The sequence below is a fragment of the Pezoporus wallicus genome, unplaced genomic scaffold, assembly GCF_028554395.1.
Source record: "Pezoporus wallicus isolate ANWC-B61680 ecotype Strahan unplaced genomic scaffold, APGP_CSIRO_Pwel_v1 contig_2384, whole genome shotgun sequence".
Lineage (NCBI taxonomy): Eukaryota > Metazoa > Chordata > Aves > Psittaciformes > Psittacidae > Pezoporus > Pezoporus wallicus.
Window position 1 is genome coordinate 8,236,122 of NW_026640488.1, and position 27,335 is coordinate 8,263,456.

Sequence of the window (27,335 nt, forward strand, 5' to 3'; positions counted from 1 at the left end):
TGTAGAAGCAAATGCATGAGGATAGTGTATAGACCCTATTACAGAGATAACATTAATCCCTTGGGTGAAGTCAAAGTTTCTGCAAGAATTTGCTATAAGACTTGGTTGAAATTTGCTACTTAGAGCAGCCACAAAGGAAACATGGAAAAAAAAACAACCCAAACTTTCAAGAGTTTAATAAGCATGCAAGCTATAATAGTTATCAATACATAATAAACAATGTAACTACGGATTTTATTTCTGTGTCTGCAAAGACTGTTTTATAGATTTTTTCACAGTCCTACCTAGATAATATTGCCGTGTCTCTTATGTGTATTTATTGTAGCTGAATTGAAATGTACCAACTGATGATTCAAGCCTTGTGAATTAACCACAGTAATGAAAATCTGTGTGCTGCTCAGCACTCTGCAACACACTACAAGTAATGTCTGTAGTTTTTTCAGCAGGTATTTTAAGGATTTGATGTTACTGAGATTAAAAATGAAAGGAGTGTTACAGCTAACATATTTACAAATTTTTGTCAAGAAGTCAGTTAACTATTTTGCAGGTATGAAAGAGTTTGCTAATATTTTTCATGGCTTTTAAATGGAAATGTTAGAAATTGTATGGTGCAGTGTGACAGCTGGTATTTGACTGTGCATTCATGCTCCATCCAAGCAGTGCTTTTCTTCTATGCTATAACCCAAAATTTTAACTCTGCCAGGAATAGTGGCCAGCTATCACAGAGCGGCCAGCATCTGCTCTATGCAGCTCCTGATCTCTAAAACAGGATCTCTCAATGAAAAGCAGCTGATGGGAATTGGTGCTCAGTATATGATCACTGCAGAAATATGTGTGGGCTAGTTGGCAAGGGGCAAAAGCATGACAGAGAGCATTCTAACAGTTTTCAGTTAGGAAGAGCACGTTCCCTTGTTCAAAATTGCTCCCAAACACTTTTAAATGTACTAGTGCAGATACAGCCTACTGCCTTTAATATGCTACAATCTGCCCTGTCAGAGTATTCCCCTTCTTAAATTAATGAATTACGTCAGTTGTTAGAGCTTTCATGTAGTGCCTTTTGGTAGATGACAGGGATTTCTTCACTACTGATTTGACTTTCAGTGTAAGCAATTTTTCTTCATGACTTTACCTTCCCTTGCTGGTTTTATTTTATCTTATGTTCTCTTTTTGTGACTGAGATATGTTTTGGTAAATATATTCTGTGATGCGTAGTCTTCTTATTTCACATTATGTAATGATTAATTAATTCAGTCATTATTATGCTAAGTATTGATTTGAATTATATAACGACACACATTATCCACAACAATATAAATCCATGTCTTCAGCTTTCTGGTGAGTTATGTATTTTTTTAAAGATATTTAAAACTGGCTTTCATGCCTTTCAAACTTTGGAAAATTAGGAATATTTTCAATGTAAGATTGGTATCTGGGTTGCATCAAAAGAATCTTGACCATCAGGTCAAAGGAAGTGATGCTGCCCCTCTGCTCTCATGAAACCTCACCTGGAGTATTGTGTGCAGTTCTGGTGTCCTCAACATAAAAAGGACATGGAACTGTTGGAGCAGGTCCAGAGGAGGGCCACAAGGATGATAAGAGGGGTGGAGAACCTCCTGTATGAAGATAAGCTGAGAAAGTTGGGGCTGTTCATCCTGGAGAAGAGAAGGCTGCGTGGAGACCTCATAGCAGCCTTCCATTATCTGAAGAGGGCCTACAAGGATGATAGAGAGGGACTCTTCATTAGGGACTGTAGCAACAGGACAAGGTGTAATGGGTGCAAACTTAAACAGGGGCAATTTAGGTTGGATATAAGGAAGAAGTTATTTACTGCTAGGGTGGTGAGGCACTGGAGCAGGCTGGCCAAGGAAGTTGTGAATGCTCCATCCCTGGCAGTGTTCAAGGCCAGGTTGGACGAGGCCTTGGTTGATACGATTTAGTGTAAGGTGTCCCTGCCCATGACAGGGGGGTTGGAACTAGATGATCTTAAGGACTTTTCCAGTCATAACCATTCTGGGATTCTATGATCTAAATTCTGGTTTGATAATCACATTTTTTTTTCAGATAATATTAACTGTCAGAAAGAAAAAAGGTATATACCTAAAAAGAAATTCCAGTAAAAGTCTTCTTAAAGATTTTTCTGCACTGGGTTTTCCCTTTCCACATGTGTATTAGCTACAGGCACCTGGTGATTAGTGAAGCACTGATTCAAAGGATGATCCCATCCTTTAAAGAGATGTAGAAATGTTAACATATGACAAAGAAGTTACAGCCAGTTGATGCAGAAATTGAATGAGTCTTGAGTTGAATGAATTGCTTTCATTGAATTGCTTATTGAATGATTTGCTTAAGTTTTGCTTGCTATGGATATTGATAATAGATATTGATTAGAGATTAAAGAGTGATATTTTTCATCTTGGAAGAGACTGTTAACGGTACCTGAAGGGGTTTTCCACATCTCTGGTATGAGAAGGACTAGGTTATAACTTCTTTTGAAACTCTTATTCAGGTCAGCTTAAGAAGAACTATTCTGACTCATAGTGCGAACTGTATGTTGAACTGAAATTGGGTGGCAGAAACATTGAAAGGAACTGTTCATAAAAGATTTATGTATGGTGCTAAATACAGACAATCTGACATAGAAGAATACCTGAACGTAGGTGAATGACAAGTACTGACTTACACTGGTACTGAATCAGTACTGAATGATAGTGAATACAGAACAGCTGATGAAAATGAAACAGTGGGTACATGTCTGGTGCGTGTTTGCATGCAGGAAGGTGTGATGGAGTCACTTCTCCAAGTCAGGGGATATCATGGGAGAGATGTTGCAATACACGAGAGATACATATACTTTCTGTAGGATTTGTATGTACAATATGGGCTTGATACAGGTAATTAGTGAAATAAAGACCTGACAATGTGCCATATCATACACATATTCTCCAGGAAGGGCAGAAGGACATGAGGCAATGTGATATTTTAATTTGGTGTCACAAGCTGTGTTATCAGTGCCATGCCTGTGTGAGTGAAATAAAGAGGTGCTGGGGGGGCAGAAATGCATGCGTCTAGTTGTATAAAACCCAACAAGTATGCTTAATGAACAAGGGTTTGTATGAAAAAAGTTGTATCTTAAAGAATTTGCAGACCAATTACAAGAAAAATCAGGGAGCTAAAGAGTTACTTGTGATTTAAGGATAGTGTCTGATATCTTGTTTGAAGACAAACTGAAAACTAGGTTTTGTTGCTGAGCACAGTAGTCTTGTGATCACTAGGGATGTGAGACACTGTCATAGTGAAGGATCTATAGTAAAGCTTTAATTACAACTGTTCTTGATACTGTTGCAGAAAATGTGTCCATGGGAAAAGCTTAATAAGATTTGCTTGCACTCTAAAATTCCATTAAAAAACAAAAAAGAAATCTTTTATTCACTAGTTTTGCAGTTAGCATGAGTGCAGTATGGGTGTTCAATTCAGTAACAAAACCATATCCTTTGGTTTTACTTCTGTTAACATTGTTCGTACTGAGCCCAGCTTTGAGCATAACTCCTTCATCCTCACTGGATTGGATAATTCCCCTGCAAATAGAGGATTAATGGGCTTCACTTGTTTAAACTCAGGGATGTACATGACTATGCAAAGGTGTTTCTGGGGGCTCAGGTTTTGCTGCTTAGAAAATTACTTGGAGTAGAAAACTCTCAGGGGTTTGCTTCATTTAGGGTTTGTGGTGACCCAATCAGCTTTATGTGAATGACAGGATTCTTATATGGCTCTATCCAAGATGTAATGGTACAGATATTGATATCTCTCTTGTGAAGTCTCATGTATTGGTTACTGTTAATGTGGTGACAGATGCTGTAATATAATAAAAGCAGTTTAAAGTATATCTAAATACAGTTCAGAGATAATTTACAAATTACTATTGAGCTGTTAATATTTCATTTATGGTATGCGTGCAAAACCATTGTATATCAGCGTGATAATATGTCATTTAGAAGTGAAAATATTCCAGTTAAATGGATGCTATGTATTCAGAATATGCTATGCGAGCCATCATATGCACCATAATAACTCTGATTTTACAGAAATTCTTTTTTAACTGCAGCCTGGATACACAATTGGCTGAAGGTACATAATTGTAATTTCTATATAAAGTTAGAAAGATCTATGACTTTCATTTTTGGGTTTTACCTATAGAACATCTGGTATAGAATTTTGCCTCACTATATTTCTGTCAGATGTGCTAGACTATGCCTCCAAATACTGAATGTCTCCCAGGTAGGTTTTTATTATGTAACAAGAATTTTTTCTCATCAGGGGTGGAGAAAAGGATTATCTGCTTTTATACCTGTAGGGAGGTGTTGTGTGTATGAATAAAATGTTAGAGGTAGAAAAGTCAATTACAAATATATGAAAATAAGCTGTCACTTGGTTGGCCTATGATCTTTTGCTTTCCTATTCATCCTTACATATTTCTTTCCTTGTATTTTGGGTATGCTGGCATGCAAATGGTGCGTATTACCTTATTATCTTTATGTGTAGTCACTGTGATTGTGATTTTGAATTATTATGTTAAAACCTGGAGGCATGGAAGTCTCCAGTACTGGAGACATGGGAGAAACAAGGTACATCAGGATGCAGCTATTACAGCGATTTTGTTTGTGTGTATGAATTCTTCATTTTAAGGCTTCTTAGCCTCCTCTACATGTTGTTCATAAGTCACTCAAGAGATGTCTGTAGGCTCTCAGTTTGAGCATTACTTTCTTAGGAATACATACATGAATAGGAATCATGTATTTAATTACTTTCCATTTCTTTTTGTTTTGCATGAAAATTCTGCTTGTGGAAATGTGTATACATTTCTTAATAGCCCTTTTGAAAGCAGGTTTACTTGAGTCTCTCTGTTGTATGTTCTGGTTTTATGGTAGTTCTGTGGGTTTGACCTTTATTAGCTTCCCTTGTGAACTTTCTTTCTCTGTATATGAGCTAAGTGATAGCTCTCTGATGTTTCACTTTAATGTCTTTGTACCTGAGACCTCATTAATGTTTAATATTCATGGATAAAAAGGGAAATTTAATGTCGCCATGGAATCTAATATATATATTAAACTGACAATTTAATGTGTTTCCTTTTTGGCTCTTCCCCAGACCCAAGACATTTTAAAGTTCAGGTTTTTTTGAGTATGGAAATATCCAGCTAAGAGAAAAAGGGGACTAATAATATTAATCCCTGTAATTGTAACAGTCATCAGTAAAAAGTCAGTTTTGAAAGAACAGCTACTTCATGGTCCTAGCTAAGATAATATATTTTTTCTCTGTGTCTACATGATAGTAATGGTCCTGGTTGTAGAGAGAATTGGCCTTTAAGGGAGCCCTAGAGTTTGCCTTAGAGCCACTGAAGTGTAGCTGTATATCAGCTCTGCTGGGGAATATAAGGATACTGAGTTCAGCCAAGGTAGCACAGAGGGAATAAGAGTGTTTTATGTTTATGCATAGAGACTTAGCAAAGGCAGAACAGAGACTCTCCTAAGTTCTCAGCCAGAAGGCCTGGTGAGAGCTAACCTGTAGGAAGATGTGAGCCTGCTGCGATGAAAGCCTCTGCAAGGGCTGGGGTTAACCAGTACTGCAGCTGTGACCCAGCAGGAGGCTGGCAGGACAGGCTGTTGTCTTGAGTTTACTAGAAAACCTGCTCTCAGAGGAGGGGGTTACGGAAGTGGTCTGTAAGACCATGCTCTAGCACCTTTTCCAGGGGGGAGGCTGTGGAAATTGCATTACCATTTCTCTGCCTGCCATGGTTTCTTTGCAGAACTTACTTGGCTATTGAGCACAGTCTTTTTGTGAATTCTACAGTGCAATGCCACAGCAGGGTCTCAAGTACAAGATGCTCAGGTATAGTAAGTAACATTAACATTCTCAGACTTAAATGCTGATATCAGTAGGAGCCTATGAAAATTAGGCTGCTTATATTAATATAAGTAAACACAAATTTAAATGCCTAGCTCTGGACATGGGTTGTAGTTCTTAGAAGACTAAATGGCATCTTTAATTAGCTCAAGTAATGAACACACACTAGAGAAGAATTATTATCTTGCATTTTAAAGACTTTTACAAAATCTATAAAAGGTATGTAGCAAAGGTGGGTGGATATAGATTCTTCTCCTGAAAGAATTGTGGTAATTAATTTTAATGTCAGTCTTGAGTTTTGTTTTTTTTTTATTTTAAATAAGGATTTTATTTTTAATAACTTTCCACATAGGTCCAGACCTATCAATTTGGTGTCTATATACGACACGGGAGAAAAAAGTCTGAGAAAAAAACGAAGGTCAAATCCTTGAACCTACATTTGAGTTAACAGTAGCTTACCCTGTTCAATGATGTGTAACCTTCAATTCCTACCAAAAGAGTGGGAGACAAGGAATTAGAAATTAAAACTCTGTGTATCAATCAAAGCTGTTCACCGTACTTTAATATGCTATTCACATTCAGGCTGTTGATAAAAATGGATTTAACTAATCACAGTACTCTGTTTAGTGAAATATAGTGTGATTGGTTTTGTAATTGAAAACTATTGGCATAAAATGGAAAGGTCAGCTTAAATGGCATTAGGCAGAGAAGATCACCTGTTTGTCCAATTTCAAAGTTTTTCGTTCAGAGGAAAGAAATGAAGTCATTGTAGGAATTTGAAATAGTTCATTAAAACTCCTCATAAGTCTTCTGTCCTTCCACTCCTTTTGCTGTTTTCCCACCTGAGGAAGAGTTTCTGTGCATACCTGAATTCTTTAAATATGCTCTCACTGCCAGGGGAAAAATCAGCATTCATTCGCCCCCACAAGCAGAAGTACAAAATCTGGTAGATCATCATTCCTAGTAGTTTGGTAATTTTAAGTGTAAGAATCTCATTGATTAGTAGCTTTTCAGGTTTGTGTTGTAATTTAATCTTCACTGCCATAATTATGCGTAAACATTTCAGTCACTTCTCCACTTTAAGAGAATTCACTGCTGCTTCATAAATTAGGATGAGGTTGGTTTGAAAGTATGAAGTATATGAATGCACAACATGGGTATGTTATTACATTGTCAGTGAGGGAAAAACATATTGCAATAAATAATTTTTCTTATTTTCAGGAAATGGTCACCTTGAGGTACTTAGTTCTTTGTCCAGTTAGTATTAATGTTTCTTATTGGTTTGTTTGGGGTTTTTTAATAAGCAATTTGTACTTGCTATTCTTAGTCTTATCCAATTACTGACAAAGCAATACTGTTCTCTTCAAAGTTTCATATACTCTCAGGGTCAGCAACAAGAGCTGAGAAGAAACTTGAAAAACTAAGAGCATTTAGTCTAGAGGAGAATAATTTTCATGTCCATGAAATGTAGCTGCTGGAAAGGAAATATGTTATTCCTTTCCCTGGTGAAAAGAACAAAGAAATAAAAGGCTTAAATTACAGCAACTAATGCAGGTTAGGTGAAAGGGGAAGTTTTCTAATTGCAAGGATAATGAAGTATCGAAGTAGACTGCCTTGAGAGATTGTACAATCTCTGCTATTGGAGGTCTGCAAGGGCAGATTAGGTAGATACTTCAGGGAAATAATTTAGGCATCCCCACTCCTGACTTGAGTTGGGGCAAGATTATGTTTCAGAAGACATTCCAGATACATTTTTACGATTCTGAGACTGATTGTTGAATTTCACACAATAAAACATGGCTTAAAACTTTCTGTAGTATTGAATTTATTTCTGGTGTTTCAACAAAAATGGGCATGACAGGGTAGCAACAGGAGCTACCATAATATCTTAGTATTAAGATTAGTCAGACCTCCTTCAGTATTAATTAACCTATTCTTGCAATTAAATGGATTCAGGAGAGCAAATTCTTCTCTATTTTAGTATGTTAAGGCATTCGTTGTGTGTTGTTGTTCTGTTGGTAGAAAGCAAGAGTGAAAACCTTTCTTACATGAAAGGAGTATACTAAACAATGTTATTTTGTCAAATCTCCCTCAGTTTATTTTTAGAGATTCACCTATGAAAGGGTATTTGTGTGCAAATAGCTTGACTTAACCACATTCAGAAGAAAGGAAATAAATTATTGTGGGGATGAGTATGAGACTGAGAAGGGAACAAGCATGGTGTTAAGTAACATTCAGAAAGCATGATGAGACCAAAAAAAATCAAGGACCTTGGAAGAGGCCTTCTTGTCAGCTTCATATTTTCTTAAGAAAGCTGGACAAGAATATAAACCAGTCAGTTACGTTTAATTGGCTTTCTTTTTACAGCAGTCTGTGGAGTTTATTTGAAAATCTCCTAGGGAATAGGAATTACTATTGAATGCCCACATAAGGAAAGAATTGTTTGAGAGACTGAGTAATGATACATACATTGTAGTATCAAAAGCGTCCTGATAAGGGCTGGCACTTGCATTTGGGCACATTAGTTTGGTTCAGGGTCTTCTTTAAAGTGTAAGGTAATAATTCTTCAGCAATGTGGATTTATTACTTTAGTTAATTATGTTTTATTTAATCCAATGTAATCTAACCTGCAAATTCCAAAATTGGGTATTAGTGATGCATTCAATTGGTGTGCTTTAATACCAGTTCTTGAACTGATGGATGTTTTTGCAGGAAAGACGACTTCTAATAGTAACAGCATTACGTTCGTGGTGGGGGTTTTTTTTTGGGTTTTTTTTTTTTTGCACTATGGGGTGCTCAGCAAGATGGTAAAATGTTTTCCTCCTCCATATTGGCATTGCCAAAAACTTGAGTATTCTGCAAATCAGTGCATTTGGAACATGAATTCTGTTGTGGCATTGATCAGCAAACGACTTGAGAAATACTGTTTAAACAAATCAGTATTTTCCTTCTGCTATTTGTAAAAATGTTTGGTTACTGTATTTAACCTGTATGTGGAGGCTGTTTCATAGTGTGGTAATTTATCTGTAAAGATTAGAATTTAAAGCTCATTAAAACTATCATTTAAAAAATCTATTACCTTTCTAGTGTATCAATTAAAAATCTATTCATAAAAGGCTCTTAGCTTTTACAGATACTCTAAGAGGTCAAATTAAGTTTTAGCTTATACTGCAGTCAAAAAATACAGAATACGCTCTCATTGGTACAGAAACTATTTTTTCATAGCAATTTTTCATATGTAGAAAGTTTGGCTAAAGTTAGTTTCCGTGTCTGCCCTCGTCTTACAATGTTTCTTGAGTTTCTGTTCACCAAGTTGGAAGTAAGACAAATGAAAATGGACCATAAAGAAAAGACTGGTTTAGGTGTTTTAGTTATTGAGCAAATGCCATCAGTTTACACAAGCAGGTAGAAAGACATGGGAGTTGCTCACTCAGAGGAATCTTGTTACCCCTTTAGAGTAGACCCTACCTCCTGTCCTACAGTCAGTTGAAATTGTGACATTTAGGAAGCCAAGGTTCACTGCTGGACTTCATAGGTCACCTTTGGCAATTCATGGTGTTTCAGGTCAACAGGTCCCAATTCCTCTGGAATTTTATCCCCTATCTGTGAAACTAGTACTACTCTTCTCCTCCTCCAAGGAAACTGGCGCATCTGTCTTCTGGGGAGAAGCTGAGGGAGATGAGCCTGTTTAGCCTGAAAAGTACAAGGTGTTTATAGCCATCATACCAGTGGATATAAATATCTGTCTGTGGGGAGGAAAGAAGACAGAGCCAGACCTTTCTAGTAGTGCTGAGGGAAACGGCAAAAGGCAATAGGCACTGAAATACAGAAAAATATGTTTGGACATACTGTGATGTGCCCAGGATAGAAACTTGGTGCTATTCTGTCCCACTCCACTGTATTCTTTTGGGGATTGCCTGTATTACCTGAGTCATTCTTAAAAGTCAGGAAATACAAATGTCAACTTTCTGGTTACTTCTCTTTTATAGTGATTAGAGATGCCAACATGTAACTCATAGTTCATATGACAAACTAACTGAAATTACCCTGGTTCTTTCACTGTGGTGATAATGGATGTTCTGGAAATGTGTGATGTTAAAAGAAACAAGAAGTAATTTTTTGAGGATAGTTTCAAAATACATCAGAGTTGCAAAGCACAGAACTTCCCTTGGGGTATCTATCACCTGATATAGTAAACATAGTAGGAGTCTGTGAATCCTTTTCCTCATAACTTGTAAAGTACGTGTGTTTAAAATTCTACATCCTGAATGGCAGTGCATACTGCAAGCTCTTAATCTATGAATGATGGATGCAAGACAGTATCTGAGTTAAAGAAGCTGTTCGTCTTCTTGTACCAATATATATTATTACACAGCTGTAATCTTCCATAATTTGCCATGATAAATCACAACTTCTCAGCATGCAAATGCATCCTTAGAGGGTTTGTATTCACCCAGTGCTCCAGCACTCATACACTGGGTCAATAGGAAATTGCAATGTTTTTAAAACTCATATTTTAACTTAGGGGTTTTTTTTTTCTGCAGATTTGTGACTTTAACAGTATAATTGTAGTGCAGCAATAACAGCTTTTATACCTGTCTATTAAAATCTTAGTAATTAAATGCTTTGGGAGCTTGGCATTTTCTAAATAACATTATTAAAAGCTTTAATTTGGAATTGATGACACAATGCTACTGGATTGTCCATGATATTCTAGAAACTAAAAGCGCAGAAAGTCTGATGTGTTTCAAATATGAAATAACCTTGAGTCATTCAAATGTCGCAGACTAAATCAAGTGCTGCCCTTTTTTTGATGTGCTGGGCTAATTATTTCTACTAATGTAAATGTCAGAGCAATGAACACTTATTTGCTCTGGCACAACAAATAAATGGCACAAGAAATCTGAGCATATGCAGAAATTCATCATGTCCCCAACTCTCTATTATATTGCTTCAAGCCAAGGTTTTAGAAAACAATTCAGGTTTGTGTTTTTAAAAATGTTCTAAAGTTGCTTAAAAATATAATTAAATTATTTTTTTTTATTCTTTTAGAAAGATTCTGAGCATTAGAGCCTTTACCACCTTCTCTTGATAGCAGATAGTAGTTCTCTTTATTTTACCAAACAACCTTTGCTTCATCTTCCATGCCTTCCAACCTAACGAGGATATCCAGATCTACAGCAGTTATTTCTTTAAACTACATGGGAGGGTGGCACTGTAGCATGAGGTCCCCCAGACATTGCTTTGGTACTCTTGTCTCTCCAGTTCTTCCTGATTGTCTCCTGTATGTCCCTCAAGTGCCGCTCTGATGGCCAGCAGTTTTGACAGACAGTGACTAGCAAGCAGCGGTGAAGGACAGACTGAATGTCATTGAGAGGTAGGTGTGCTGGTGGCCAGGGCTCCACTGCCCACCCGCCCCAGCGTGCCCCTGCACTCACTGCAGCCACTGCTCCTCTCCTAGTGGGACAGCATCCCAGAGAAGGATCCTGAGAAACAAGTAGCACGAGGGTTCAAAACTATCAGCTGGTATTTTCAGTCTTTACCTGCTCCTGGTATTTTTGGGAAAGGTCATGGCGGATCCAAATTACTATGTGTGATTTTATGGTGATGGAAACTTCACAGGTCCCTAAGGACTGTATTGTACCTATTTGCTCTGCATAATACTTATACGGAGATCTCAGTTGCATTGGCAGTTCAGACATAAGACCTTTTCTGGTTTTTAGTCTAACACTAAAGAGATACAAGAAAGAAAAGCTACCCAAGTGACATCCAAAGCTTAAGCATAAAGACATAAAGATTTGATAGTGTGATGTTTGGATTTTATCCATTTTCTATAGATCGGGCTGCCTTATATCAAGCACATCTTTAGCGGAAATAATATTTTGGTTTTCATCTCTAGTATCCTCAGCCAGTCACTGCACCAGAATGGATTTTTCTTGTGTTTGTGTAAGTGGGAGAGCACTTCAAGTTTAGGTTTGGACACTGTAGTGCTAATATCTCACTTTGATGGTCTCGTGCTAAAATTCAGCCTAAACAGAAAGAGGGGGAATCTTTCAAAATGAGTAGTTTTCATGATCATTCCAACTCTTGGGGAAAAGCTTTATGAGAAAGTCTGTCATCCTATGCTTGTGATAATATTAGAACCAAAATCTGGGAAATGCCCACATAGTGATTTTGCAGCTGATTTATAATAAACTTATGGTGATATATCTGATGGCACCACTCTTTGAAAAATGCTCCTCAAATATAATCTGATAAAGGAATGAATTAAATTGCTCAGTGGGTTCTGGGTTTGTTTCTTATTATTATTGTCTTGTTGGACCGGAGTAGTTGGTCAGAGCTTAGAGTCCCGAAACCTCTCTGTTTTAGGAGGATGCAAGCAAAATAGTGGATTATCTGTTTTACACAACACTGTTTACAAACACTATACAGAATCTTTTACTTCAAGAACAGGGGAGAATCAAACAGCAGCTGTTTTCATGTTTCTCTTGAAACATCCCTGAAGGTGTCTAATGTCAGTACTTTAGCACCTTCCTTCCCATTTTCCTGAGCAGGATCAAGTGCTTATGTTCTAGGCAAGATTATTTCCTAAAATAAATTAAACAATTGGAAGTGATTATGCTGATCAGCATATGCTTTGTTAATGCAGTATTTGATTGTATGTTGGTGTTTAGTAACCTCAGGCTAAAAGCGAATCTGTAATTATCTCTTCTTTTTAGAAAGGTGCATTTCCATTGATATATCATCTTCCTTTGCCTGAGTCCCTTCTAATTGTCTGCCTCCACAGAGTGAAATTAAAAATAAATGAGTTGTTCAATGAAGGCACTTGTTTCTGAGTTCAAGCTTTCAAATGTCAAAGCTGAGAAGAGGGTGGGTTATTTTTCCTTCTGAGGGATCCAATAGTCTGTGAGTGAGTTTTTGATGATTGCACTATTTTGGAGGCTTATCATATTCTCTGTAATTGAACCATATGTTGAGTCTTCTTTGGAGGAGAAGGGGCTTCAGTCTGTGTAGTGCTGTATCAGTCTTGCATCCCAAAAGGTTTGAGGTTAATGTGAAAATGAAATAGTAAGGCAGATGCTGTATGTAATGTTGCTGTAGGTGGCTAATCCCTTTTGGACTGAAACACTTAAAAATGTTCAACTCACAGCTGCATACTACATGTAACAAATGACTGGATGATAAATTGTTGTAGGATTTTTTTGACAGCCAGTCAAATTCCAGCTGTCTGTACGCAGAGTGGTATTTACTGTTGCAATAGTGTTGCAATGATAAAAGAAGTTCTTGACTTCCAGAGGCTGTGAGCTGTAGAGGAAACTGCACGATTTTGTGGGTGACTTACAGATATGTTTTGGAGGGGAAAACCCTGAGTATGTTTCAGCTAATCAGCTGTGCTGGTTTCTCCTTCCTGCATATTTCTATATCACTAAAATATACATACAAACATTATTACATGTTAGGGTGAGGTGCCTGGGGGAGTTAGGTGTGCCTGTGCCTTCTCCTTTCTCATACTTTGGTTTCCACTGGAAAGAAGCTCTACTACATTTGTTAAGAGGAACCATAATGTTCTCCAATCATACTTCTCATTTCTTAGGCCTTCACATATACCAAAAAGAGTACCGTTCCTCTTGCAATTCCAGGCACATGTAGAACCAACACTTTACACCAGTGTTGCTGCTGTTTAAATATAAGGGAACCCAGAATGTGCAAATAGCAAACGTAGTCTCCATAATACTTTGTCTCCCATGTCCTATGCCTCAGTAATTTACTTAGACACAAATTGATAATCCATGATAAATTTTTCTTTTATGGTCTGGAACCAAGCTTATTTGATTATTTGTTTAAATGTCTAAACCAAATGTTGTTCTGAAGTCATAAGGTAGCATAAAATTAATCATTTTTGGTCTGGCTGTTTATACATTACCTTTAAAATGAATAATTCCTCTTGTTGCTTTCTTTGCATTTCTACTAATGCAGTATGATTAATTTTATTTCAGCTTAGCTCATCAGCTTATGGTTAAGTGTGTGATCAGCAAGAATTCAGAATCAGAATCTGTTAGCACATTTGATCTTGTGAAGTCACTTCCTATTCACCTACTCAGAATTTCTGAGATTGACCATAGAGGTTGGGATGTGGTTTCTGGGCTTTCTTGTGTGTACTTACAACTAGCAACACTATATTGGTTATTATCTAGCCATTGCAGATAATCCTAGCCTGTATATAACAAAATCAGAGTTTGTTCTAGTTTGACATAAAATGGTGTAATTTATCAATATATCCAAAACAGAGCAGATAAAGAAAAGTAGAGAGTATGTAGGGAGAAGACAAGGCTAGAATAAGATGTACATTTATATATTTATTTGTTTATTTAAGCTGCTTTGCTTACTTGCCAGCTAGAAATGTTCTAGAAATGGGGGCTTTTCCAATCATTGTCATCTGGAAGGAGGAGGTATGTGAGCATAGAGTTTTACCATGTAGCCTTTTAGCAGTTTTAAAAACATTCCAGAAATTGTGTTTCAAAATGCAATTTGTTTACCCTTAGGCAAAAGTGACCTGGAGGAACCAGTTTTCTCAAGTGCTTTTGTATCTTGTTAAGCAATAGAGTAACATCAAAAAACTAAAATTAAAAAAATTAAAAATTAAAAAAGAAAAGTCCTTCAGTTGCTGACAAGGGAGATACTTAGTTGAGGGACTGAAGGCACTTCTGGTTTCTTCAGAGCTTTAGAAGTTTCACTGTAAAACCTCTTGCTCTTTCCAGAGAGTATAGCTTTGGAACTCTGAATCCCTTCATAAACCCTGTTTCATGCTCACTGCAGAACTAGAACTAGTGTATACACAGGGTGAATTTCATGTTCAGTCCTTCTAAAAGCCACAATATGCACTCCCCAGACAACACTTAGGAAACCACTTTGTGAGGGCATTGTATTTCATTCCCCCCTACACTGAAAGGACATTAGATCTGAAGGATCACCATGGTATTGATTGCTCTTAACAGTATATATTTTGATGGGAGAGAGGTAAGGAATGTATTTAAAAGAATAAACAAACCCAAAACAATCTAAACAAAACTCTTCTAGTCACTAAGCAGGGACTTATGAGGGCTCTGAAGCTATGTTTTCTGGATTTGTTAGTTTTGGATTTCCTCTTAGGGCAATGTAACCTATCCAACATATCATCCACAGCAAGGCTTCAGTTAGCTTTTTGTATATTACATGATATTTGGATTTATATTTATCATTTTGTTAGATTAATTTTGGTGGATGTATTTATTTAACTATATTATGCTTGCATGAGGGCCCCCTGGTACATTAGACTTGTAAATGTTATCAAGTAAAGTAACTACAAGTAATTAATATTTTTTAAGACTAATGGCATCAAAATGCAAATAGGCAACAGAAAACCAGCTGTAAACTCCACTACTCGGCTTTCTTTCAGCGTGCTGCAAACTTGGCATTTGCATCACTATTTTTAGGGAAAGAAGCCAGCACAGGAACAAAGGGTCACAAAAGTAAAGTTTATCCTGCTCTTGATAGGATAGTTTTGACAGTCTTGAATTTTTGAGACCTACTGATTCATGCCAGCTGTACCAATATTGACAAGTTATAGAAGTTTAATTGAAGCCTATCTGTCTGGGGCTGACTTTTAGAGAACCAGTTAGAGCTTCAGAGTGGATGATTTTAGAAATTTGGGTTCAAAAATCATGGTTACCACTGGCATTCTATGTTGTACCTTATACTTCTGACTTTAAGAAAAAAACAATTTCATATTACTATTAGTATATTAGCATTATTTGAACTCAAGAATTATTGACATTAATGAGTTCATTTCAAGGATGTGGAAGGTTAGATATTTTGATAACATAGTATAGTTGTATCAGGATATCTTTAGCTCTTCTTCAGTTCTTCCATGTGTGAACCTCTGAACTGTATTATATTAAAACAAGACAGCAGTGTTGTCTTGGAGTATGTCTGCAGAATTTGTAATAGAGGAATAAGGACAGGCTGGATCACATTTTGGTGATATGCAACATTAGTACCTTTAACATTAAACTAAAGAAAGTGGGTCATGCTAGCCGAATGTGGTGAATTTTTCTCAGTAACTCAGGGATTTATTGGACAGCACTGAGCTCACAGCACTTTGCTCTGAAAATCCAACATTCTCAGAAATATCAACTGATCCAAAGGATTACTCGTACCCTTTGCTTGGAGGTAACCGGCCACGCCTGGCATTCCTCACTTCCTGCTTACAACTCTGAAAGCCTTCAAACCCCAGTGTTAAGGATGGCTTGCCTTCCAGACCCATATCATGTACTTTGGCAAACATTTATCTGTCTTAAAAAGATAAACCCTAACTGAAAATAATTGGACAACTTCACTTGAAGCCATCAAGTATCATCCTGTTTTGTGCAACGTCAATGAAAGAAGATGGGTGAGTCCAATATTTGTTAGGCTTACACACTTCATACATAAAGTTCAGAGCATCACTCTTACATATGCGTAAGGTTATTATGGAACTTTCAGTATTTCCTAGTAGAAGGCTGATCAAATGTTGCTTCCCTGGAACTGCTTTTCAAGTGTGTTGTCATATACCCTTTGACAACAGTATTATAACATGCATTGTACATATGCTTTTTGTTCTGAACAACTTACTAGTTCAAACCTAGAATTAACAGAACTAGAGTCTTCATGTTACTCCTAGGCAGCAATGAATTGCTTCTTTACTTTCTTCAGCACATATATGGTACATCATCTTTTCTTGATAAAATTTTCTCAAGTTCTTCTTGCATCTTTTATAGATTAAGCGTTTAGAAAATGGCTAACTTCTGCAGCTTCGTACTACTTCCTATGGATCTAAATTTTGTACTTCAAATGTACTTCTGATGGTAATTTTCTAATTTATTTTTCTAAAATCCCAGCATTTTGCAGAAAGAAGAAAGGAAAGCTCTAGAAAGATAAATTTGATTAGAAGTGAAAAGCAGTTCTTAGGTTTACACAAGAAGCTGGGGTCTGGAAAGGGGAAGTCAATGTACCAACTGCATGTTGCATGGGGTTCATTTGCTGGGTATTTTTTAGGGGGGGTGGGTTTGTTTGCTTTTTTCTCTTATGATGAAGAAAGATTTACAGGATATAAGAGTGCTTTGAGGGTGTCTACTATTTTGTCTCTGATGCGGTGAGCTTGTCCTTATATGAATAACAATAACTCATCTTTAGCTATAAAAACAAAAACAAACAAACAAAACTCATTTAGTGGTCCATTTAACATCTGTGAGCTTCTTGCCAAACCGTCATAGCAGGACACTGCTGGAAGGAGAAGTGTTAAGCATGAATTGTTTGACATATTTTGATTAATGTTTGTCAAGAACTAAATTTGTGGTTTTCTCACACTGTTTAGGAAAATAGCTTAGTTTATCACAGTACAGTTTCAATATTTGCATTGGATAAACTGAACGTTTTATTTACTTGTGTCATATTGTGTTTTTCTGTAATAATGCAAACATATAAGCATGTATACATTTATTTGTTTGTTTTCTGTTTTTATAGACAATTCCATTGGGGCTCGGAGATGGACAGCTCTTTATCTGGACTGATGGCTTAAAAAGGAAGGACTGGCATGATTATGAAAGCATTCAAAAAGATGCTATGCGTTCAGGTATACCTAAATTCAGAGCAAATTTAAGTGGTTTATTCATTCTTTCTCCATATGGTTCTTTATTCTTTTAAGTCAGCTAAAAAAGCATTCCTAACAGCCTTTCTTCGATTGCAGCATGTCACAAGGACATAATGTCCTGAACTGAGGGGTCAGACCAACCACAAATAGTTTATCTCTGAAAATAGGCAAATGAAAATAAAAAGAATGTGTTTCATGCTAACAGCTATGTCATGATTTTACAGGGAAATCAGCAAAAATATTATTATAACAGTATTTTTTGTGTTGAAATCAGTTGTTATACTGTGACCAAATAGAAGCAAAAGTGTCAGTTTCCAAAGGGATGTATATCACAGCTGAAGCTAAGTTGTCCTTAAATCACTGGATAAAACCTGAATCCAGTCCCTATAACTGCCAAGAACATCCAAGGTTATGTTACAAACAAATTTTGACCCTTTTCACCATTATCGAGCCCAAATCCTTTAGTTTTGCTAAAGCTACTTCGCTTCATTCTGACAGTCTAAAATTATTTGAAAATGAGAGGAAATTCTATTTGTAGATACACTGAAGGGCACTTTGTTACAGCGAGTAATGTAATTTTAATGTACCTTCATGTGCTGTATGCCATATGTGCAAAGAAAGGTTTATGTTCTTTCTGTCATCAGAACATGTTCAGATTTGAATTTTTCTTTTATAATACAATTTACAGTTATTCAACATGAGATGAATTAAATTAAAAGGAAAGAAAGGAAACAGCAGCTGAATTGCACCTTAATCAGTGTCTGAAAGTCATTATTTTACAAAGGCCAATCTGCTATTCTAAAATAAATTATGCTGTCTTGATCCCACTGTCAGAAGACAGCCAACACCGCCCCCAAAATGCCTCTATAACTGAATCCAGTTGACAGATTCATAAGACTTAGTAAGTACTTGATTTTGCAGTAGCCTGAACCAGTAAAATATTGCAAGTATAGGTTAATTTTGTAAACCATTTTTCTCTTTCTCTTAAATCTCTTTGATCACTGTCGTGGTTTAAGCGAAGCCAATAACTCAGAACATCGGTGTGTTATCAGTGTTGTTTTCAGGCTAAAGTAAAAAACAAAGCACTGTACCAGCTACTAAGGAGGAAAAATGACTGCTGCAGCTGAACCCAGGACATCACTAACAAAAAAATTATCCTTCCTTCCTACATGATCTTAGGAGGAAAAAAGGTCGGAAGGGGGATTAAGTTATTGTAGACGTTTTAGGAGTTGTCAGATCAATGTTAATTGTGTTCCAAATTGCTAAGTCTAAAATGACGAATATCTAGACAGAATATACAAAATAGAAGCAGCATGTCTGTATAACCATGCATATATGTAGTGAATATCAGAATGCAGATTTTTGAGGGATGTGCACTGATGCTTTGGCAATGTACTTTTGATTCCTGTCATGTCGATCCCATATATTTTGGAAAATAAACAGTAATACTTATGATTATCTAATGGATAGCTGTAGCACTGGCAATGTAATGCAAGCCACTGCATGGAGTGGACTAAAAAATTAGTAAAATGTTATGTGGCTTTATAATTCCCAGTCCTACTCTTTACATTATAACTGTAGAAGAATGCCCAAAACTGGTTTTGGTAATAACAATAATACTTAAAATATTCTGACTTGTTTATATTTTCATTGGCTTCCTGGTGATAGTGTTTGCTGAGGTTTAGCATTTAAGAAATCTTTAATGATTTCCATGTCATTATTATTAATTAGATTTCCTTTTTTCTTTGAAGATCACACCGCAGTAATGCAAATGCAAAGCTGAAGTATCTCAGTGCACATTTTGGAACGTACTATATAATTTCTGTCCCGAATAACAAAGCAAAATATAGCTGAAAACAACTTTTAGTTAAAAATCAATCTGAAGACATGAAATAACACCAGTGAAAGGGCTTTTCAGGGCATTTCAGGAAAGGCAGTCAATGCTTATTACACAGAAAAGGAGTGGAGACTTTCTCAAATTCAGTATATGTTTAATTGTAAAGCTTACAGTATTTAAGAACTGGGCATAAGAATTTCATAAATCTAATTATGGAGAGGTGCTAGCTTCATGGCTATTTCTTCTGTTTCAAGGCCAAATATTTTGACCCCCTTTTATTCCACCAAATTAAACCCAATATTCCTGAATTTGTGGTCTCTCCTCAATGGAAATCATTGATTGGTTTAAAGCTAAAGAGAAAAGCCATTTGTTGGAGCATCTGAGGTTCAAGTGTATGCTCATAGTGTTTCTACCATTAGTTCACATTCTGTAAGCATGATAATGGTACTTGAGAAGGAATTAAGTAAATAACAGAGTGGCAAGGCTTTGCATTTAGCCAAAACATAATTGATATTCAAAGACTCTTGCAGAGACAGAGGCTTCGTTAACTGGTACTACTTTTTCAGCTTCTAACTTAGATGGAATTTGCTCATGGTGTAGATCCTTCTAAGGCTGGTTTCCTTCAGCTGGATTTGCTGTCCACTCAAAGTGGAGGACACCTCTGTGGTCTTCCCACCTGAGAAGACAAGGGATGGTGCAGATGCAATCACACTGTAGCTATTGCTTGTTGTCACTCTCCTGTCAGTGACGGTCTAAATCTGCCCAGTGTGTCCACTTCTGCTGCACATAGTTTTGTTTAACATTCCTTTATAGCTTAGAGTCCCACTCTCTAGGATGTCAGTTTTACAGCAGAAGACACATTAACTAGTTGCTACACATGTAATCTGAAGACTTGTGATACATATTCATGGTGGGTATTTCTTGGGATGAGGTGCTTACTTTTGGAAAATACATATTTTGTTTTTTAAGAATAGGAGAAGCGAATCTGAAGCTGTTTCACATAGCAAAGTCCAGGCAAGACTCTTCAAGTGTGCATAAAATTACATCTAGACGTGGACATCAGATCTTTTTTAGTGGCCTTGTGGATTGTTACTCTGTTCTCAACACAGAAACAATGTACTCTTAGGTGAGATATATTTATATATGTATGTATTTGTGTGTATATATATATTTATATATTCGAATGCTAATGACATTGGAGAAAGAAATAAACTCGTCAATGAGGTAGGTACACCAGTGTAATATATCACAGGTGGTATGGCCTGTAATTAAGGCAGCAGCCTGGAAGTCTGTAAATTTAAGTATAGTTTCCACTTTACTCACAGGTATTTAATTTTCTCTGTGACTCAATTTTTTTGAAAGAGAACACTTTCAAGCTCTGTTAAGAATGTTGTAGGATATTGTTTCATGCTGGTGGAGAAAATGCAAAGCAGTCTTTGGAGTCATAATTCCTAGCTAATTTGTCCAACAGCATATCTTTTCTGTACCCTAGTAAAAATCTGTAAATTAGCATGTGATGTGGGACTGCACTGCTGTTAGTTTTGCTTATCACAGCATGGCCCAGTGGGCTACACACAGGTTTTTCTGAGATACTGCCATGATCTTACTGATGCTGTTTCACAGATGCACAAGACAGCAATTGTCTCCTACACCTATGCTCGTCTGTATCTTGTGTAACAGAATACCTACTTTATAGCCACTGCTGAAAGGAAGTTATCATCCAGTCTGCTTGGATTTTCTTCTCTGACTTCAAACCATGTGTCATTTTGATTTAGAAAAACAAACAAAACCCAAACAACCCAACTCTACATTCAACAACTTGCATTTTCTGAAATTTAGTGGACACAGAGATGGGTTAAAAATTCCCCACTGATAGATCTGCAGATACAGGTTAATTGTATATTTTTGTATACTATCATGTTTACTGTTGCTTTTTTGAGTTAGGAAAAGTATCAGAACTAATTCTCTAATACAAATTAATTTGCTATTTTACTTGCAGCTTATTTCTTTTTCACCACGACTTGAATGCAATTTCAATATTTTCAATCCCAAGGAATGAAAATAAGATTTTCAAAACAGCTCTAAAAGAATTTTATTTGGTTAATTTTGATACAGGAATGCAAGAAGCCCATAAAGGGAATGTGCTGTTGGGTTGCAAAAGTACTAATAGATATACTGATGGTAGAATAGGGAAGATAGCCAATTTGTTGCCAGTTACCCAAGCCCTGATTTCCTCAAAGGCAGAAAGGAGACCTTAATGATTTGTATTAAATATACTGCTCATCAGTACAAAATAAACGTGAATGAAAATTATTTAATTCAGCCAACCCAATTGCTTACATTTTTCTCTGAGTATTATTCTGTCACAACCTCAAAGCCAAATGCAGGAAAAGAAATGCAAAAGTTGACCTTAATAAAACCTGTGATTCCCAGCTAAACAGTTGGGATAGATACTTCAGGAGAGAAAACAATAAAAAAAGAGGTTTAATTGTTTAAATTTTCTGAAGTAAGCCCTAAAGTTGAGCAGATATTACAATGGAGCGGGAGGGAACAGAATAAGCTAATCAGAGAAACTGACTTTATTGGAGCTGATATGTCATGCCATCTTTTGACAAGAAATCAGCATTTAAAATAAGAGCTGTTTCTATTAATTTATTTTCCTCTGGGAATTCAACTGATGACATGCTCTGATGAAGAATATGCTTAATTTGCATTAAAAAATATGAGAATACAAACAAAATGCAAATCTTAAATCTGCCAATTTTTGTTTGTGTAAGTAGTAAACAATGTCATATCTGTATCAGAAGAGCATTCTTGCATTTCAGTTCATAGTTGTGAGTGCAAGATTTTGTAGTAAAATGTAAATGCAGATTGTGTAGTAATAACTCAGGTCGCTACTGGTATGCTTATTTGTCCAGCTACAGCAGTGCTGTATCAGGGCAGTGTAAATCTGCCTGTATTTTTTGATAGCGAACCTGGACGCTGAAGCTCCTGATACTGCTGTTTATCAGCTACTCTTCAGAGGTTGCATCAGAGGTTTCCCTGCTTCCCTTTGGTTGGCTGGTGAGGACTCTGAGGACATGTCTATCAAGATGCTCATTTCAGGAGCATTGGAAACTGCTGTGGCACCTGTGGCCACTGATTTTCCAGGCTTTCTGTTCAGAACTAGGAGTTTGAGATCCCTGAATGCTCCTTTGAGGGATGCGGTTCACAGGAGAGAGCCATGAAAGCCAGAGGTAGTAATTCAGAAGTACCCATGAGAAGAAATTCTGTAGATTTCACCTCTATCTTTATGTCCTGGGTGGTAAGACTAAAAGTCCTAGAGAATCAGTCAATGTCATTGTTACTCTATTTCTGAAAGTTATTGTATGTATTTTCCTCAAGAAATTCTCAGGTGTATGTGCTCATCAATTACAAGTAATAGCAGTAATGATGAATTACAGCCCTTCTCAGATAAGAGGAAGGATTCAAATGTATAATTCTTGGGCTTTTAAGAAGTACAGATTGAATGTTTATATTTAAATATGGTGCTATTTCTAATCACAAAAAGCTATTTCTAACTACAAGTATAGCATTCTCATTGTAAAATATTGCAACAGGGGAACAGGAGGAATAGAAAAATGAAAACTTTCCAGCTGAGCAGACATGACTGAAAACAAAAAGTAAGGTTTAATTCCTGAAAAATGTTTTATCAATTCTATTAATGAAATTAATAGCCTATAAACTGATGTAGAAAAATTGCCTACTGCAAGTTCTGTAGTGTTTTTTTGTTTCTTTGTTTGTTTTCAATTTCCATTCTTTGAATACTTTTTGGAGGTATTTTTTGCATCTTGCATATGTAGCCAAAATGATTATGTTCCATGAGGGATATTGAAATTGCAGTGTAATTGAAAGCAAATTTCTGAGAGAACAGGTAAGGACTTGTGTTTATAGCACTAAATATAAGTTTATAAAAACTTTTGTCTTCAAAACAAATTGGTTGAGGAACTGATAAAGTGACTTCCAAGATGGGACTATTAATACTTTTGTTTGACTATTGAGCCATTTTTCTCCTATATGCTAATAAGATCCCAGAGGAAAAAAACTTTTAGAATGTACTGTATCACCCAATGGTTATCCCAGCAGCTTTAGAGTCATTAGCAGAGTCTTTGTTCCTCCTATTTGTATATTTAAGTAGCATAGGGAAACCTTGTGTGGACAGAAGGAATTTCCTATATTCAGTATAGTCTTTGCCATTCTGCTTCTTCAAAATGTTACCTTGACCAGGAGAAGGGGATTTTAAAGATCTTGACCTTTACATGCCTCAGTGCAAGCATTTCATAAAGCTTAGCTCTATAAACAGACAGTATGTTCTATAGTTCTACAAACAAACATTCATACAGATTAGTTCTATAAACAAACTAAACAGACACTGAAAAAGAAATTAACTGTATATGCGTGTGATGAAAATGGAAATAGAATGTAACTCTGTCTTGGGGTGGAATGTTAAAAGTAGGAAAAAGAATCAAGAGTGCTCTTGTACAGCAATAAAAAGTAGGGACCACCTGAGCCACCTGAGATTTGACTTCTCTGTGACCTAAACAAATTGTGCAAAGATGATTTCTTTTTTAACCCATCCCTTCTGTTCAAGAAATTTTGAGAATAAAGTGGAGTAGAGTAATTCTGGCAAACTGGCGTGGTTAATCCTTATCATTTTGAACAGTGCCCACTCTTCAATTCAGAAGAACTTGTCAAAGCAATGCCTAGTCTCAAAGTGCCTCTAGAAGATATGCGGCAGCATCATACAGATAGTAACATTAAATTTATTTCTCTACTAGTTACAAAAAAATTAGCTATACCTAATAAAAAAATATACCTAGTAAAAGTTGTGCAGGGAAAGAAGCGCATATTAAAATATTGATTTACTTATCCCATATGTCAGATGGGATTATATATACTGGGAATTCTGTCATCATCATATATTAAACAAATTTGATAACTTTAATTTAAGCCTCTGAACTTGCAATTCCTGTGGAAAGAATTTAAGAACTTGCAATATAATTGGAACTGTAGTGGTAGCCAAGGTCTCAGTAAACAATCATAACTTAGTTGTTCATAGCATTAATCACGAATATGCTTAATGGAGTTTACAATGTATTGTTTTGTAAAAGGAGAAAATGTTCATCAGTTAATGCAAATCTGACATGACTAAAAAAATTCAAAAATGTAATGTTAATCATTGGTTGTCAAGGAGATGGCATGTGAAGGATATATAATATGAAAGATAGTTACAGTCTACTGCAGTTACATAAAGTGTTTAACATATTAAAACACAATTGCCCTGTAAATATGAAGTGCTGTAGACTATGGTCTAATTCTACCACTCTTACTCAAGCTTAATGGTCTGAATGTCATTTTGAAAACAGTGAGAGCAGTTTGGAGCCAGGTGCCAAATACAAATAAACGTATTATACTCTCAAATATTGATTGGTAAAGAGATTTTTCAATGATGCCTTCTCCAGAAGTTTAAAGCCTAATATCTAGAAAATACGGGTTGGTTTGTTGTTTTTTTCACAAGTGCTTAAGTTTTCCCCTGGACAACTACAAATGTCAGATTGTGGAATGGCATTTTACAGAATTACTGAAGTGGTAGTTTTGGGTTAGTACACACCCCCACTCAGTCACAACTTCCAACCAAATTTACACTGCTCAGAAGAAGGCAGGAAGTGTAAGTCTGTGGCTGTAATAGCATTTGTCTCTGTCAGAAAACTGTTCACATGCTAGAACTAATTCTTGCCACTTAAATCTCCCTGTAAAAAGGAGTTTGTGTGGCTGTAAGTCACAGTCAAGCTTTCTTTTTAATGCACAAATGACTCTGTGGTGTCAGTACTCACAGCAAAGATTTGAGTCCCTTGTGGTTGAAGTTAGCTAAATTCTTTCCCTGTTCTTCCCTGCCTACCCCCCGCCTTTGAAAACTTATCAGTGATACCACCTAAATGTAATTGGTAAGCTAATTTTTAAGGACTACCTGATAGGCCAAGGAAGGGGGAACAGAATTTGTAATACATCCCTTTGACTCATTAATTAGAGCACTGAAAGTGATCTTCAGTGTATCCTTCTGTACTGGGCACTGGTATGTTGAGTTTTACCATGACAGTAAGAAAGAAAATTATAATTTCAGTATCAGCAAAAAAGGTCATCAGACAGAGAGAGATTTAGTGATTCTCTAAAAATTATTCTATCCGGGTAGTCTTCTGAAACATGTGGCTCATTTGCAGGGAGAGTTTGAAATGAATGAATTGCTGAGAGACTTTCCGACTAGATCTATCCGTGTGGAAGGAGGAGGACAGCATTATAGACCATTTAGGTTGAGTCAGTTGTCTGTTGTGATAGGTGTAAAAATGACCAAGTTTGTCAATTTAGAGCAATTAGTGCTTGACTCACTGGCACAAAGAAACGTTGTTTTCTTTTGTATGCCAGTTTTGAAGTGTTGCTTCTTTTTGCTGTGAAAATTCCAATTCAAGGAAGAAGAGGGAAATGAATCCTAACAAAACTGTGGCAAAAGAGCTGGAACAAGTACTTGACAGCAATTATAGCATATCAAGACCATATTCTTCAATTCAGAAGCAAAGACAAAAGAGAATTTTTCCTTACTATTTTTGTGTCTTTTTTTAAGTTTAAAACATGGAATAAGCTTCTGTCAATGAGCTTTAAAGACTATTTCTTTTAAAGATTTAATTAAGACAGTCCTTCAACCTGAATCCAAGTCAAATGACCCATAAGAGGAACTTCAGTTTTAAAGATTAGCCAAACAGTTGACCAAGGCTCTTTAGGAGGTCTAATTGCATAATACTTGAGGGAATTTGCTATCAGCATAGTATACCAGTGTCATGTGTTACCTGTACACTAGTCAGTAATCTTGCATGTTACAGATGTGGAATAATTATGATGATAATCATAAGCACTCCATTCCAAAGAAATTAGAAATCTCTTTACACTTTAAAATTCACCAGTTGCCTTCCATTGCATTGCAACTGTAAAGATTCCTCAAAGATGATATATAATGTATTGTTGTATGATACTAGCTGTGTGCTTCTATTTGACTAGATATTGTAAACTTTTTTCATTTATAGAAAATGCAGTTAAGAAGATTACATAGTTACATTTGTCAACACAAATTTGGAATATTTTTTAGCCTTTTGCCCTTCAAAAGGCCAACAAGATGTTTGGATTTAACAATCATTCCTTAAAAAAAAACAGTGAACTGTGCCTACTTTCATGTCATAGCTTTTTTTCTTCTGAGCGTATGAATTAACCCCACAAGTAAAGTGAATGTCTAGTATAGTTATCTCAATAAAGGTTATGACTGAAATATGTGGAAAATGACTTTCTTTTCTTTCCTGTTTTCATTAAACAAGGCTGACAGAGAAAAATTATTGGACTGGTGAAACAATTTGTCTGACATCTAGTCAATATATGTGAAAAAGCAAAGATATATGATTGTTTTGCTATAATTTTCCTTATAGATACTAGCTCATCAAATGATCTAGTGGTGTGATATCTGGGAGAATCCGTCCTCCTTCTAACAAAGGAAAGTAAAAAAATCCCCACATTTTTGAGAGTGGCATTTTGTTCTGCCAACATGTATCAAAGTTCTGCTGTCTACAAGCTGGAAACAAACTTTTTTAGGCAATCTTAATTAAAAGTCCTGCAAGTGATGTTGTTTGTAATGTGAATAGTAAGACTTGCCAGGAAATTCAGTGGAAAAACAAACAAACAAATTGATTATATATACATATATATATATATAAGTTGCATTATCAGTGTTCTTAATTCATGGAGATAGCCTTGCTTTTGGTATCCCTTAGTTAATTTACTCTTAAAAAAGGTTTATGTTTTTACATTTTTAAATGATAGCTGAATCAATTTCAGGTTACCCTGACTGTTACT

General features: G+C 36.2%; 1 protein-coding gene across 1 annotated transcript in view; it reads left to right on the forward strand.

The window, feature by feature from the left end:
- The window catches only part of GALNTL6 (polypeptide N-acetylgalactosaminyltransferase like 6), a 464,021-nt gene that overhangs the window by 151,685 nt on the left and 285,001 nt on the right, over positions 1–27,335 (forward strand). Inside the window, exon 2 of the mRNA XM_057419062.1 lies at positions 17,443–17,551. Coding sequence (XP_057275045.1) covers positions 17,443–17,551 — 109 coding nt within the window. The remainder of the gene's footprint in view (positions 1–17,442; positions 17,552–27,335) is intronic.